Genomic DNA, 17525 nt, shown 5'->3' on the forward strand with positions numbered 1-17525 from the left:
TGTTTGACAGTGGGGATGGTGTGTTCAGCTGTGTTGCTTTTACGCCAAACATAACGTTTTGCATTGTTGCCAAAAAGTTCAATTTTGGTTTCATCTGACCAGAGCACCTTCTTCCACATGTTTGGTGTGTCTCCCAGGTGGCTTGTGGCAAACTTTAAACAACACTTTTTATGGATATCTTTAAGAAATGGCTTTCTTCTTGCCACTCTTCCATAAAGGCCAGATTTGTGCAATATACGACTGATTGTTGTCCTATGGACAGTGTCTCCCACCTCAGCTGTAGATCTCTGCAGTTCATCCAGAGTGATCATGGGCCTCTTGGCTGCATCTCTGATCAGTCTTCTCCTTGTATGAGCTGAAAGTTTAGAGGGACGGCCAGGTCTTGGTAGATTTGCAGTGGTCTGATACTCCTTCCATTTCAATATTATCGCTTGCACAGTGCTCCTTGGGATGTTTAAAGCTTGGGAAATCTTTTTGTATCCAAATCCGGCTTTAAACTCCTTCACAACAGTATCTCGGACCTGCCTGGTGCGTTCCTTGTTCTTCATGATGCTCTCTGCGCTTTTAACGGACCTCTGAGACTATCACAGTGCAGGTGCATTTATACGGAGACTTGATTACACACAGGTGGATTGTATTTATCATCATTAGTCATTTAGGTCAACATTGGATCATTCAGAGATCCTCACTGAACTTCTGGAGAGAGTTTGCTGCACTGAAAGTAAAGGGGCTGAATAATTTTGCACGCCCAATTTTTCAGTTTTTGATTTGTTAAAAAAGTTTGAAATATCCAATAAATGTCGTTCCACTTCATGATTGTGTCCCACTTGTTGTTGATTCTTCACAAAAAAATACACTTTTATATCTTTATGTTTGAAGCCTGAAATGTGGCAAAAGTTCGCAAAGTTCAAGGGAGCCGAATACTTTCGCAAGGCACTGTACATGTAATAATGCCAGACATGCACACAAACATATACAGTTGGCATTGCTGTTATGATTTCAGTTGTCCTTGACGTCCTTATTTTTAAATGTATTATTTTGTTTTATTTATTTTGCATTGTTGTTTTCTTCTGTCATTTCCTTTTTTCTCTTTAGTTCATTCTCTTGGTTGTTGGTGCATTGGGGGGTTCTTGGAGGTGGGGAATGGAATTAATTTAATTTTCTATTTTCTTCCCGGGGGGGGACTGTGGGGGGGATCCTGGAGGGTTTCGGTTTCACAAATTGTGAAACCGTGATCATGAAAAAGGAAACTATGACATATATTTTATATCACTATCATGCACATAAGGATGGCTCTCTGGCTGACATGTTTGATAGTGTCTTGATGCTGTATTGTTTGTCCTTCATGTTCTAATACTTTAATGTTACCCCTTCCTTGTGTTATTTGTAATAAATAATTATTTTGAAAAAAAATATATAAAAATAAGTACACTTAAAAAAATTGTCAATAAATGTTACACCCTCAGAGACCCAATAGTCTCGTAGCCAATTATGGAGGCCTAGAAGTCTGCGTTCAATCCCACGATTTAGGGAGGGCAGAGTGACCGATATTATGGGGGGTTTGTTGGTGTCAAGTAGTGGCCCAATGTAACGGTTTTCTTGGTGAGAAGGAGAGTCGGACCAAAATGCAGCGTGTAGATTGCGATCCATGTTTATTCAACAAACGAAACACGAATCTAAATACAAACACTACAAAACAATAAACGTAACAAAAACCGAAACAGCCTATACTAGTGAAAACTAACGCATAGACAGGAACAACGACACATAGGACAATCACCCACAAACACACAGTGAAACCCAGGCTACCTAAATATGGTTCCCAATCAGAGACAATGACTAACACCTGCCTCTGATTGAGAACCATATCAGGCCAGACATAGAAATAGACAAACAAGACATCCAACATAGAATGCCCACCCAGCTCACGTCCTGACCAAACTAAAACAAGGAAAACACACACGAACGATGGTCAGAACGTGACAGTACCCCCCCTCCAAGGTGCGGACTCCGGACGCACAACTTAAACCTATAGGGGAGGGTGTGGGTGGGCATCTGTCCGCGGTGGCGGCTCTGGCGCTGGACGTGGACCCCACTCCATAATAGTTTTAGTCCACCTCTTTAGCGTCCCTAGATAGGTTACCCTCCTTAATGACAGCTCAGGACAGAGGGGCAGCTCGGGACAGAGGTAGCTCGGGACTGATGGGTAGCTCAGCAGAGAGGAAGCTCAGCACTGAGAGGAAGCTCAGCACTGAGAGGAAGCCCAGGCAGGTAGTTGGATCTAGCAGATCCTGGCTGACTGGCAGATCCTGGCCGACTGGCGGATCCTGGCCGACTGGCGGATCCTGGCCGACTGGCAGTTCTGGCAGATCCCGGCTGACTGGCGGATCTGGAAGAGTCTGGTTGACTGGCAGATCTGGAAGAGTCTGGCTGACTGGCAGATCTGGAAGAGTCTGGTAGACTGGCAGATCTGGAAGAGTCTGGTTGACTGGCAGATCTGGAAGAGTCTGGTTGACTGGCAGATCTGGAAGAGTCTGGTTGACTGGCAGATCTGGAAGAGTCTGGTTGACTGGCAGATCTGGAAGAGTCTGGCTGACTGGCAGATCTGGAAGAGTCTGGCTGACTGGCAGATCTGGAAGAGTCTGGCTGACTGGCAGATCTGGAAGAGTCTGGTTGACTGGCAGCTCTGGCTGCTCCATGCTGACTGGCTGCTCCATGCTGACTGGCAGCTCTGGCTGCTCCATGCTGACTGGCTGCTCCATGCTGACTGGCAGCTCTGGCTGCTCCATGCTGACTGGCAGCTCTGGCTGCTCCATGCTGACTGGCTGCTCCATGCTGACTGGCTGCTCCATGCTGACTGGCGGCCCTGGCTGCTCCATGCTGACTGGCGGCCCTGGCTGCTCCATGCTGACTGGCGGCCCTGGCTGCTCCATGCTGACTGGCGGCCCTGGCTGCTCCATGCTGACTGGCGGCCCTGGCTGCTCCATGCTGACTGGCGGCCCTGGCTGCTCCATGCTGACTGGCGGCCCTGGCTGCTCCATGCTGACTGGCGGCCCTGGCTGCTCCATGCTGACTGGCGGCCCTGGCTGCTCCATGCTGACTGGCGGCCCTGGCTGCTCCTTGCAGACTGGCAGCTCTGGCGGCTCCTTGCAGACTGGCAGCTCTGGCGGCTCCTTGCAGACTGGCAGCTCTGGCGGCTCCTTGCAGACTGGCAGCTCTGGCGGCTCCTTGCAGACTGGCAGCTCTGGCGGCTCCTTGCAGACTGGCAGCTCTGGCGGCTCCTTGCAGACTGGCAGCTTTGGCGGCATCCTGCAGACTGGCAGCTCTGGCAGCTCTATGCAAACTGGCAGCTCCTTGCAGACTGGCAGCTCCTTGCAGACTGGCAGCTCCTTGCAGACTGGCAGCTCCTTGCAGACTGGCAGCTCTATGCAGACTGGCAGCTCTATGCAGACTGGCAGCTCCTTGCAGACTGGCAGTTCTGAACAGGCGGGAGACTCCGGCAGCGCTGTAGAGGCGGAAAGCTCTGGCAGCGCTAAACAGGCGGGAGACTCCGACAGCGCTGGAGAGGAGGAAGGCACCGACAGCGCTGGACAGGCGAGGCGCACGTAGGCCTGATGCGTGGTGCTGGCACTGGTGGTACTGGGCCGAGGACACGCACAGGAAGCCTGGGCACACGAACGATGGTCAGAACGTGACACCCAATCAGTTCTTTAAAAGCCATCTTCAGCTGAGCTGAGCTGCCCAGTGGCCCAGTAGCAGTAGGAATGAACAGCTGGAGCAGCCTTAAGACGAGGCGGGAGACACACAGAGGGCCTGAGGCTCTCTGACTACAGTACAGTAACACAGCTGATGAGGAAGCCTGTTTCAGGGGGAGAGTACACACAGGCAGGTCACATGGTCCCAACACCATGCTGCAGGCCCTGTGGCTGTCTGTGTGCGCGTGCCCTCCCTCCCTCTCTCTCTCCCACTCACTTACTCACTCACTCACTGACCCACGAGTAAGGTGTTGTTGTGGGGACTCCTTCAGCTGGTGAAGAGAGCAGAGGTCCACTGTAGCAGAGATTTAGAAAAAAATCACAGGGATGAATGAATAAAAGAAGATGTGCTTTTGCATCGGGTGTTGAAATACTGCTTTTAAAGAGCACAGCAGAGGAATATCTACAGTCTGTTTTTGCAGTCTAAGCTAACTCCCCAATGACCCGAAGCTCATTTGGACATGATCAACCTTAGCATACTGAGTAAGGCAGGACTCCTACAGGTGCAAGAGTGCTGTCAGAGTCAGAAAGTGAGAGCCACGGCCGTCTCTGCTCTGGGCAGCCAGTCAGTCCATGTTGTTTGGACGGCCATGACAGAGACACCACAGAGAGAGAGGCTCCAGCAGGACCTGAGCCCACTGCCAGCTGGGTTTGTTGTGCTACCAGCTGAGCGGCCGTCCAAAGGCCCTCTCCCTCTCTCACTAGTCACCACAGTCTCGGGTGAACGTGCCCGCCACGTGCTGCCGTACAAAGGCAGCGGCGGCTTAACCATGCCGTTAAAGTCAGTGGCTTCTTGCCAGCTGGCGCTGCCTTGCATGGGTTCCAAGCGGGCATGAGCTGCCGACACAAAGGGAGCTAATGGCTGCCCACTGCCCACCACCACTCCATACCCCCCCATCCCACCCCTCTTTTCTGGACCACAACACAACGGACGGCGGGATGGATGGAAAGAGGTATGTTGTTGCATTGTTATGCACAACGCGGATAGGATATGACCTCGAGGCGTGGAGGGGGACGGAGGATGTCACTCCGATCAGCCAGACGTGACGTGACAAGGAACAGAGGAGCCGTGACCCTGACAGAGAAATGGAGAGAGAGAAAGAGAGAAAGGGAGAGAGAGAGAGAAGGAGAGAGAGGGAAAGTGGGACTATAGGGAGGAGGGTTGGGAGGGGCCTAACTGAAGCCTGCTGCTACAGACCTCTCTGTTAGTCGAGAGAGAGATACCGGTGTGGCTCCACCACAAGCTACTGAATGAGGCCACTTCCATTTCTGAAGAAAGTCTCCACATCTCTCCTCATCTCACCACCCTCTCTACACACACAAACACAAACTCACTCACCCGGCAGCTATCTCTCGTCTTCTTTAAGATCTACCCTAATAATTATGTCTACCAGCTTACTTAATTCCCTGCACTGCCTCGTAGTACTGAAAAAATCAATGGTTCAAAGTGCTTTGAAAAATACTACAAACATAACCGTGCACTGTCAAAATGATGCAACATATGACAGTCTACTACAGATATACATTGAGTGTATAAAACATTAAGGACACATTCCTGATATTGAGTTGCACCCCCTTTGCCCTCAGAACAGCCTCAATTCATCGGGGCATGGACTCTACAAGCTGTCGAAAGCGTTCCACAGGGATGCTGGGCCACAGTTGTGTCAGGTTGGCTGGATGTCCTTTGAATGGTGGACCATTAATGAGACACATGGGAAACTGTTGAGCGTGAAGAAAATCCCCAGCGTTGCAGTTCTTGACACAAACCGGTGTGCCTGGCACCTACCACCATACCCAGTTCAAAGGCATGCAAATATTTTGTCTTTTGCCCCTTTACCCTTTTGCCCATACACAATCCATGTCTCAATTGTCTCAAGGCTTAAAAATCCTTCTTTAACCGGTCTGCTCCCCTTCATCTACATTGATTGAAGTGGATTTAGCTTTCACCTGGATACAGCTGGTCATTCTATGTCATGGAAAAAGCAGGCGTTCTTAATGTTTTGTACACTGTTTTATAAAAATCCGTTATCCCGTTCCTTGTCCAACAGGCTCTCTCTCTCTGTACAAGGAATATGTATATGTCAGCCATTAAAATGGGAGACAGGAGCCACCTTTTCTCCTGGGTAAGTACCTCCCCACAATTACAGAGGTCCAACAAACTGCCTCATAAAGCATTAGTGTGATGTTGATATCGCACAGGCTTATAAAAATGCTGCCACCACATTAATTAATGGAAGCATTTGTGCATGGGGGTAACATCAGGGGAGGGATCCAGATTGCATGGTGACATCTCATTTAAAATGGTGCCTAGGAGCGCCACAGACTAGTACGTCAACATCGCTGTCATTAGACAGTGACAAGCCGTACATCATTATGAGGTGTTTTTACTAGAGGAAACGTCTGTTAGAAAACGTGGGATAATGGCAGAGCTATTTCATTTTGTCGCCATTTCATTTTCCGTCCCCAGACGTTTTCATCCGGGAACGAAGCGGCATACTGACATGACAGGAAAGATGCTCTCGATGCTACGACCACTGCCAGATGTAAGCACTCTGACGATGGATTTCAATATGTGAGTTGGAGTTTGAAGTAGAGGTTGCAGCTATAAAAACGTGTCCTGTGGAGCGCTGTGGCTATTTTAATATTTACCCGACTTTTCTTCTCATCAATCAGGGCAATGCATACTGACAACTGAACGGTGTTTCCAAACAGAGCACGACAAACCCTCAGTCTTTCACAAGGAGATGTGTGTTTTGGTCCAGTGTCCCTCTGTTTCCTTCCTCCAGCCAGCCTCTCTACTGTACGGTATGCCGGTGTTATAATAGCAGCTGAAGAGGGTGAGAGACACCCTAAGGCAAAATATACAGTTGGAGCAAGAATCCAAATAACCCTGAGTTCAAGTCACACGGTCACATGAACGTATGAATCATAACAGATACAGTCACTGAGGCTAAAGATGGAACAAAGAAGCCACAGACTCACAGGGGATATACTGAACATACATCTACTGTGTAACCCTATGGCCGGGCCTGTAACCCTGCGGCCGGGCCTGTAACCCTGCGGACGGGCCTGTAACCCTGCGGCCGGGCCTGTAACCCTGCGGCCGGGCCTGTAACCCTGCGGACGGGCCTGTAACCCTGCGGCCGGGCCTGTAACCCTGCGGACGGGCCTGTAACCCTATGGCCGGGCCTGTAACCCTGCGGCCGGGCCTGTAACCCTGCGGACGGGCCTGTAACCCTGCGGCCGGGCCTGTAACCCTGCGGCCGGGCCTGTAACCCTGCGGACGGGCCTGTAACCCTGCGGCCGGGCCTGTAACCCTGCGGCCGGGCCTGTAACCCTGCGGACGGGCCTGTAACCCTACGGCCGGGCCTGTAACCCTACGGCCGGGCCTGTAACCCTACGGCCGGGCCTGTAACCCTACGGCAGGGCCTGTAACCCTACGGCAGGGCCTGTAACCCTACGGCCGGGTCTGTAACCCTACGGCAGGGCCTGTAACCCTACGGCAGGGCCTGTAACCCTACGGCAGGGCCTGTAACCCTACGGCAGGGCCTGTAACCCTACGGCCGGGTCTGTAACCCTTATATCAATTCTAAGAAAATACATTTAAAACGTTCCAAGAGCAGATCATAAAAAAACTCCTTTTTGGTAGTATTATGTGATTTCAGACACATTATTATGGTATTATAAGACCCGACAACCCCTTTTAAGTTAGTGTTTGCCTGTGTGATCAAATCACAGCCAATACAGTCTGTGTGCTTTGTTTGTCTCTAAAACCATGTGGATTTACAGTCGGTATCGGCCAGCACCTCCTGTGAACAAAGTCCTCTTTTCTTCCAGTGAAACCTCAAGAGAAGCAGGGGGAACTTGTGACTACAATTACTGACACACTTTCTGCCAGCGAGATAATCTCTACTTTAATAGGAATTATTAAGCAAGCCATTATTTGCTCATATCGCTGGGAAACGAACAACCAATGAACACACTAGACCCAAAATGTCAGCGCAATTCCTTTCCATTTCACTGCTTCTCACTGTATTCCAAGTTGTGTTTTTATTGCCATGGGACGACTATGGATGACTGCATTTACATTACAGTTCTTTAGCAGACGCTCTTATCCAGAGCGACTTACAGGAGCAATTAGGGTTAAGTGTCTTGCTCAAGGGCACAGACAGATTTTTCACCTAGTCGGCTCGGGGATTCGAACCAGGGGCCTTTCAGTTACTGGCCCAACGCTCTTAGCAGCTAGGCTAACTGGCGCCCTTGAAACTAATTTTGTGTAGCAGCTCACCTTCAATGAGATGAGTATTGCAAAAGATTATATATAAATATGAATACCACAACCAAAGGGTTCTTTATCTTAATCTTCAACCAAACAGAGAACATGCAACCTGCTCACTTTGTGAAATGTTGATGGGTCTTTATTTTCACATCATGAAAGGAAGATAAATAACTAAAATATGTTTTTATTGGTGATGGTCTTTTTGATTTCACCTATGTTCTTAATTACATTATTAACTGGGTGGTTCGAGTCCTGAATGCTGATTGGTTGACAGCCGTGGTATATCAGACCGTATACCACAGGTATGACAAAACATGTATATTTACTGCTCTAATTACATTGGTAACCAGTTTATAATAGCAATAAGGCACCTTGGGGGTTTGTGGTATATGACCAATATACCACGGCTAAGGGTTGTATCCAGGCACTCCGCTTTGCATCGTGCATAAGAACAGCCCTTAGCCGTGGTATATTGGCCATGTACCACACCCTCCCCAGGCTTTATTGCTTAAAAATAGAAATTGGACTATACTGTATGGTATGTGCAATGAATATACAACATTTCTCATCTCTGAAGTGGCCTTGATGGACCCCCCCCCCCCCCCCCCCCCCCACCCCCACACTCCTAGTTGTAACCTAGCTGTATCACATGGTCCAGAACATTGTGCTCAACACACATGGAAGGAATTGGCTCCTATGCGGTACAATACCTGTGGCATAGCGGAGCTAAGAAAATGTGCACAGTTGTGTTCTATCAATTTCTATGCGTTTTACCTCAGAATAGAATTGGACCATACAGTATGGGCATTGTACACACAAACACTGTCATCTCCAATAGCCATGAAGGACCTTCATGTTACTGTATGCTTAACATACATTAAGAAGGAAGAGTGTCCTGGGTGGAACGGTATGTTACCTGTGGCAGGGCGGAGCTGAGCTGGCGCTGCAGTGAGTCCCGGTCGTAGATAACGTCCTCCAGGTGCTGCTGGGACATCCCCAGGCTCTCCTGGGTCTCCCTCAGAGTGTCCAACAGGCGGTCTCTCTCATCCAGCATGTTGACCATCAGCTGCTCAAAGTGGGAGTCTGGGTCCGAGGCGCTGCTCTGAGAGCCCCGCTGAGCCGTGTCCTCGCTGATGGTGGGCATCACCTCGCACATCATCACGCCCTGGGTGGGGGGAAGGGGGTCAAAGGTTAGCCAAGTCAGAGGGTGATGCTCAGTGGTTGTTCTATGTGAGGTAGGGCAAGGTTAAAGGAGTTATATTGCGATGTTGTTACAGGAAAACCTCTTGGATCTTACAACAGTCTAATGATCAAGTCATAAACCTGTACATAAAACTGATGTTTTACGTGATGATTAGGTGATTCATTCTGTGTTTCAGTCATACAAAATACAAAGATCTCGACCAGAAATAGAGATGATGTAGTCCTACACTTTCAGAGCTGCAGCACCGTGAGCCGCCATCTCATCTAGAGGCAGCATGAACCCTGTGTTTCCTGTGTTTACAAAGCCTTGATTGGTGTCACCTTCCATCAGACTCAAAGACACCAGGGACATGACGTGAGGGATGACAGAGGAGAGTGTCTCCACTGTAGGGGGCCAGACGGCTTAGAGAGCTCTGGTCCTCAGTGACCTCCTGCTTAGTGCAGGGAGATTCTCCTGGCAAGGACATGTGTGTGTGTGTGTGTGTGTGTGTGTGTGTGTGTGTGTGTGTGTGTGTGTGTGTGTGTGTGTGAGAGAGACACACACTTGGAGCATGGCTCCACATCTCTCCAGTGTTTCAAGGCTGTGTCAACGTCTTGGGAGGCTGGCCATTCGTTCTGCCCTAGTTTTAACACTCATACTATTTTATGGGCCAGCCTGTGTCTGGTTGCATAATGCAGCAGATCTAAACTATTGTGAATATCTGAAGCTATATCATTCCTAGGAGGTTTTGGCTGATCTTTGCCTTCCACCTCCACCGGTCTGTACCTTGCCAGCTGTGTCCACAACCTCACAGAAGCAGATGTTGACCTATGACAACGCAGTTCTTTAACCATCCCCATTACTCACCACATTAATGCACGCATGGAACAACCCTACATATCTAAAACACGCATTCACACTGTCCTCTTGTCCAACATTCCATCACTTCAGCAGAGACGTGAACCACAGACACTACAAATGTGATGTCACAGAGACACAGACCAATAGACAGACCTATGGTCAATCCCCTTGCCATCAATGGGTAGCCAATATAATGGCAAGTCTGTCTCTCAGCAGCCTCTCCTAGCAGGAGTCTGGGGTCTCAGCGCAGGCCCCGGCACAAAGCCAGCCTCCCACCGCCTCCCGTTCAGACACCATCCGTTACCATTTAAACCTGAGAGACCAGACTAGACTAGAGAGCTGGAGTCCGTGATGATCATGCAGTCCAGCTGTATAGTAAAACCTTCTGTTCCAAACACAGGTTGTGTACAGCGGAGGACCTAACTACAGATGGGGTTCATGTCTTTAAACAGGAAGAGAAGAAACAATTGTAGCAATCATGAGTGTCGCACACTGTTACCACACAATAATAACTCGTAATTGAATGACACCAATTAGACTTGATTACAGCTCATTCAGTCTTAGTGTCTCAGCAACACAGAAACAGGTCCCCATCTCAACCTCAAAGAAAACACAAAAATTCCACCAATGGATTTTCCCATTTCTCTAACTATGTTAAAGCAGATTTCGGTTTGGCTCCTTGGAAAACCAAATTTCTCCCATAATGCCAGGGTGCCACTGCATATTGTCGCTACGCAATAGCACGCTTATATAAGCTGTGAATTTTACCAAGTACAGTGGCAGGCAGGTGGGCAGGGGAGCAGGCAAGCAGGGGGGCAGGGAGGCAGGCGGGCAGGCAGGGGGGCAGGGAGAGAGGTTTGAGTTAGTGTGTGTTGGCTTATGAACTCCCCCATGGCTTCTTAAACTAACATAGAACACACAGTGAACATTGTTTAGTGTCTCAGGCAGTTTGTGTGGTGGACTGCTTCTTACTGCCATGCACCGTAGTGTGAACGTGATGCAGTTGGTTTAAAATACACCCAGGACAGAGCTAACAGCTCATTAGCTTTCATGTCACCGTCTCTGGGGCATAATCACACGAAACAGACAGAAATGTGTGTACTGCTGTGTGTAGCATAGTGATACAATCAGAGGCCTACAACCTAGTCTGACCATATCTGTATTTTACACTATCATGGGCCAGATATTAGGCTGTTATCAATATGTTGTCAATAAAAACAACTCTATAGCCAATTCAATCCTTTATTTTGACCTTTATGTCAGAATAACCGCACCCAATAACGAGACAAACCAGAACAAATGGATGTGGAGTCCATAAATGCAGTACAGAAAACGAGGCAGGTTAAGTCGATAGAAAGTTTATCAAACAAAATAAGACCAGCGCGACCGCTTCGGCGCCCATTTCTAACTACCCCATAAAACCACTAAAACGCAAGGACAAGGATGAAATGGAATGATATCAAATCAGAGAGAGGGGATGAGACGCTCAATAGAACACATTCTGCACCACAGAGGCGGCGGGGAGGTGGGAGGAACGTGCACTGGCAGGATCAATGGGTCTTGCTCCCTGTGCCATATGCCAATTAATGAATTATTCAGAGGGATTGGAGGGCTGGGTTCCCTTCCCAATCAGTGAATGATAGAGGCCTCTAGTGAACGAAAGTCAGTTTAAGCATGGGCAGCGCCACTGAGGGATTCCACCATTTTAAAGAGATCAAAGTAGCCAACTGGGTGGGGATTCTTATGGGTTGTAGCCTCAACGTCGCAGCCCATGCTGTCACAGATGCCAAAATGCCTCAAAAGGAGTCCTCCATCTATCTCTATGGGTGCCTCACACCCAATAGTCAAAGCCTCCCTGAAACCTTGTGGTGACAGCAGCCATAACACATAGCTCCTCATGAGATTATACTGTATCAACAACTGTAGGATTCTACATTCTCTTTATGGAGGAGTAAGATTGGAACCGTCCTTGGGAGTATCACTGTACTGTATATTAATTTCTTAGATATTTAATTGAATATTTACTGACTATGGAGGTCAGAAAGCACATAGAAAATCTTCACAAATGAAAAGTCATGAGAAATATTACAGCACAGCAGGTGGCTAAACATCCACATTGGAACTGGGACCGAGGCACTTACAAATGTTCGACCCAATGGTCCTGCACTAACCACTCCACAAATCAGCAAGTTCCCTCTAACTTCCTGAATGTCTTGACTTAATCTAATTAATGGGAACAATTCACTGTGTAGATATTAGATAAGGAGCTACACAACAGCAGCACAAGGGCCTGGTCCAGAGTGATACAACAGGAACATGGAAAGATGTGTAGAGAGGGATGAAAGAAATCAAACGAAGCCTACACATCAGGGTGAAATCACATCAGAGACACTTATCAGTAATATTAGAATGCTCTAATTTGAATGATTTGGTTCTGACACTCGTCAAAAATAACATCTTAGTAACAGGTTATGACACGTTTTTTTTTTTTAAATATGTCAATCATTTGACTCTGTCAATAATTTCATATGAACCACCAGTCCTCCGTAACTACGTTATAGAGGGCATGCTTAAAACCACATGTTGATGAGTCATATTAAACACCACACCTACAAAACTGCAACACATTTCGAAGGTGTGAAATATTAGTCCAGATCAATTGTTTCCAGTCTTCACCACTTGACAAAGAGGTGGAGAGCTATTGTGTGACTTGCATCCATCCGCACAACATGCACTCGACCAGGGGTTCCTATTTTGATGCGACCGCATATTGATATCCAAACATTCGCGACCCCACCATGTAGAAGTGAGATGTAAATCAAAGGCCAATGTTTACTTTTTTAACTGAGACTATGACAGTCTATTACAAATCAGTCTGACTGTACTTTTGACAGTATTTCAGTCTGAAGGAAGTCTGGTTTGAAGTGACAAATGCGTCAGAAAGGTTGTTGTGTATTTGATGAGCTTGTACCTTTTATAAGAGCACAAGGCGAGACCCAGATGAAGACACGGGAGGCAGACGGTTTGAGTCTTTGATATTTGTTGTATCCAAAAAGGATAGGCAAGAGAATGGTCGTGGACAGGCAAAAGGTCAAAACCAGGTCAGAGTCCAGGAGGTACAGTGTGGCTGGCAGGCTTGAGGTCAGGTCAGGCAGAATGGTCAGGCAGGCGGGTACAGAGTCCAGAAAACAGGCAAGGGTCAAAACCGGGAGGACAAGTAAAAGAGAATAGAAAAGGGCAGGAGCACGGGAAAAACACGCTGGTTGACTTGGAACATACAAGACAAACTGGCACAGAGAGACAGGAAACAGGGACATATACACCAGGGATAACAAGCAACACCTGGAGGGGGTGGAGACAATAAAAAGGACAGGTGAAACTGATCAGGATGTGACACCTTTCCTCTGTATAGTGTTTTATGTATTTCTGTGACATTTTGTACAATGTTCCCTCCAATGTTTTGGCTACTGAGAATATTTGAGGTATTGTGAAGGGGAACTTCAACGTTGTGAGAATGTTGTGCAACTTCCAGCGTGTGTTTACAGTAAACACTGAGGCTGTATCCATACAGTTTTAGACATTAGCCAATAGGCTATTGTGACTATTTGAGCATCATGTAGGCCTACCAACAAAACCAATGGAGTGAATCCCACAACATTTTCACGTGGAAATAGCTTTGGATTTATATTATATAGCCTAGAGTAGGCTATATGTGGTGTTCAATGCAGCCCTACATTACATGGGACTTTTAAAAACGTTTTTACATTTTGGTATTGAAATGATTCTCTTTTTTTTTACTTGGTCTCTAACACCATGGGCCAAATAGCTACCTGTAAATTGCATTGTATTGTATGATGCAAGAAACCACTTGACAAAATAAAAAATTAATTATTATTACCATTCAGAGAATTAGAAAATGTAGGCTTCCCTCTGTCTATTGGCTTATTTGCATATTCAAGCCTGTCTGAAAATACAACACTGCCCCTTTAATTAAGACCTAACTTTTCAAAGACAGCTTGAAATGTAGCCTACACGTTTTGTGCTTTTGCTGACCTATACTTATTTATAACTGGGATGATAACTCGCTAACTAGCAAAGAATATCAACAAATGTGCACAGGCGCGGCTCCGCGCGCTGATCTGAAAGCACATTGACTCGCGGGAGATTGAAAGACATTATGCCCTGTTGCGCTCTGGCTCTGCCTACAACAAAATCACAGACTCAATCTTGCAAATTTAGACTTGTTTTAGATTGTTGCATTGAAAAACGTGCCGATATATATATATATATATATATATATATATATATTTCAGTTTTTATTTGTACCTTTATTTAACTAGGCAAGTCAGTTAAGAAAAATTCTTATTGACAATGACCGCCTACCCGGCCAAATGGGGCCAATTGTGCGCCGCCGAGGTGCCTTATCACTATTATAAACTGGCTACCAAGTAATTAGAGCAGTGCTATACGGTCTGATTTACCAGGGCTATCAGCCAATCAGCATTTAGGGCACGAACCCCCCAGTTTATAATGTTGATTTGACCACAGAAAAAATGTTGATGTATATAGTCCAAAGTAATGGGGCAAACTCAGTGAAGTTCAATCTCTTGTGTCTCTCCACGGTCAGGCATTTCTTCTGCGCAGCAGTCCTGGAGGAAGTGTGCGCAGCTTAGACGGTACATTGGTGCAGACTAAAGGCAAATCTACTTTTAAATAATGTCCATGTTTGATTTCTTGGCATGTGCCTAGGCCCAATGCACAGCAGTGGAATGCTTTGGTGATCTTAAGTGTATCGGAAAAACTATTAACTCACACTCACTCATTCTCACTTTGGCACCCATAGCACTTGGACAGGTGGAAACAGATGACACAGCAGTTTTGTGAATGGGAGAAGACAGAGAATTCCCATTCATACGACAGCCTATACCGCAAATACACTTCAGACAACAATACTGTTGGCTGCCAAAAAGACAGCTATTCAACCACGTCCAACGCAATCACTGCAACAGAACCCTAGTCTCTTGAGAAGCAGGTTCACAGAACATTAGCATGGGTGATGATGGAAGATCCCTCACATTTAAACAATACTCAATCCACTGCAAGTCTATGACCTCTCCATATGTTTAATGAGTCAGAAATTCACACGGCAAGGAGTGCCTGGTTTCCTGACATGAAATCAATTTCATCTGACCATGCCACTGAGCTCACTACATTGTGGGTGAAATATAACCCAATGTAGATACAAATGTAGGGCAAAGGACCTGTGAGTGGCTGATTCATTGAGTAAAGCCTCACGTCTCCCCCGCCCCACTGACTCTCACAACTAGTGAATGGGCTGCCGACTGGGGTGGGGTGGGGATGAGAAGGGGGGATTGAGTGTCGAGTTTCACCCAGCACGCTGTCATTAAGGAGCAGGAGGGAGTGGGCAGAGGAGGAGTTTACGTGTGTGTGTGTGTGTGCAAACCAGCGTTGCCTGAGCACGGCCTCACCTATACCCCAACCCCCTAGAGCGGGGTTATGCAAACAATCAATCGATTGCGATGAATAAGAACACAGATAGAACTGGGCCAAAAAGACAATAAAGGCCAGATCTGATTTACAGCCGGTCGCCAGGGTCAGTCTGACACCATTTCAATGGCAAAACCGGGCATTTTATGCTACCTTTACTTTGCCGTCTGGCAATCATGTAAATTGGGCAATAAAAAATGCCATTAAATCATGATTTTATAGGTATAAAGGCCGCTCTCTCTCTCTCTCTGCCTGCTACTACAGATAGCCCTCTGCATGATCCCATGTAGCAATAAGCGCTGTTCTCTCATCAGACATATTAAGCACAGTGTATTGGCATGAAGGAGGTACATCAGAGGGAAATCAACTCAGTTGTATACTCATTAAGGTGAAATGATTATATTGCTAGATCACTGGTCTACATTAGACGTGCACATGGATCCAGTAGGATGTGCACCCAAAGGAGCATCAGAGAACATGAGCAGAGCATCTGTAATAATGGTATGGCTTGTACATGTGGTTGCATCTGTCATTTTCTACATTAACATCGCAGTGACAAAGAGCATCATGATATAACATAATTGAATGAGATGTTAATGTGTTATAATTACTGAGTCCAGCGCATATATGTGATTTAATTAGGTATTCATCCATCTATGTATGTATGTATGTATGTATGTATGTATGTATATATATATATAGTGTGTAGCAGAAGGAATCTAAATGCTCAATCTTCACTCATTCCTCAGATGTGAATAGTATTCACTGCTAATGTAGAGGAGGGGCACATATTCTACTCATGACAGCCCAGTGTTCTATTCCTCAGAAACACATGACATGCGCCGGAAAAGTGAGCTAATCTCATTTTTGCACAATAACATTGTTTTCCATGCTCTTTAATGATAATTGGGGAGAATCCTTGGCCATTTTTAAGTGCATTACATCATGCATGCTTCTCCATCCCGCCCCCTTTAACTATCTCTTTCGCTACACTCTGACAGTGTCCGGATTTTCTGTAGCCCTCCACTATACTATAGGCATTGGTTACATGCTATTGCATATGTAGGCTATGGGCACGTCCGTTCATATTTAGTAGGCTACTCCAGCATCTTACACATCATTAAGGAAGTTGAGGATGAGAGGTTGCCTATTTCTAAATCACCTTGAGCGCGCTCTCTGTGCAAAACAGCAGGTCCGTGGGGTGCAATCCTAATCTCGACAGGCAAATGGTAAAACAATCAATGACATTCTATTCGCCGACAACAGTTTCCATACTTACGTTTTTTTCCTTTAGGCTACTGTACGTAGGCTACTTCAATGGATACGACAACTGCGGTCTCTGCGAGCTAACGAAATCGCACAGCTGGGACCATTAGCGGCCAATCCAGTCCTAGGATGAAGCTTCAATGGCAAAACGCAGCGACAAGAAATCTTCGATGAAAGGTGCGGCTGCATAAACCGCTGGCATTTTCAAAAACTTGAAATTGCCCTGTTCCGTGGTGACATTTGGTTCTCCAGATATACCCATTGGTAATAATATGGCACGTTACAAATTCCTGATGCGAGAAGAAGAGTCGGTAAAGACCATTGTTTCAGCTGGCGGAGGGGAGGTGTGCTGTATCTTAAAGTTGCAGTTGTTCAATTCTCTGCTCACCAGAATATGGTCACGATACATGGAATTTGTGATATCAATTATATATTTTTTTCTTGGGTGACAAATTTGACACAAGTTGTATTTAAAAGTAGAATAGCCTCATGCGTAATGGCCAGCCTAATGCTGTGCATTCTAATGCTAAATTTGCAACATGACTGTATGATATGGAATCCATATTGTGTTAACATTACATATATAAATATCCCTTTTAAAAATACAGTCATCATATTGTCACAACCTAATGTTATGTCATTTAACATGTATTTTTATTAGTCCAGTTAGCCT

General features: G+C 46.6%; 1 protein-coding gene across 1 annotated transcript in view; it reads right to left on the reverse strand.

Moving 5' to 3' along the window:
• Nucleotides 1–17155, reverse strand: part of ppfia2 (PTPRF interacting protein alpha 2) — a 244030-nt gene extending 226875 nt beyond the window's left edge. The window contains exons 1-2 of the mRNA XM_036944850.1: nucleotides 16866–17155; nucleotides 8951–9199 (exon numbers count right to left, since the gene is read on the reverse strand). Coding sequence (XP_036800745.1) covers nucleotides 8951–9193 — 243 coding nt within the window. The 5' untranslated portion in view covers nucleotides 9194–9199; nucleotides 16866–17155. The remainder of the gene's footprint in view (nucleotides 1–8950; nucleotides 9200–16865) is intronic.
• Nucleotides 17156–17525: the final 370 nt, after the last annotated feature.

The sequence above is a fragment of the Oncorhynchus mykiss genome, chromosome 15, assembly GCF_013265735.2.
Source record: "Oncorhynchus mykiss isolate Arlee chromosome 15, USDA_OmykA_1.1, whole genome shotgun sequence".
In the NCBI taxonomy this organism is placed as follows: Eukaryota; Metazoa; Chordata; class Actinopteri; order Salmoniformes; family Salmonidae; genus Oncorhynchus; species Oncorhynchus mykiss.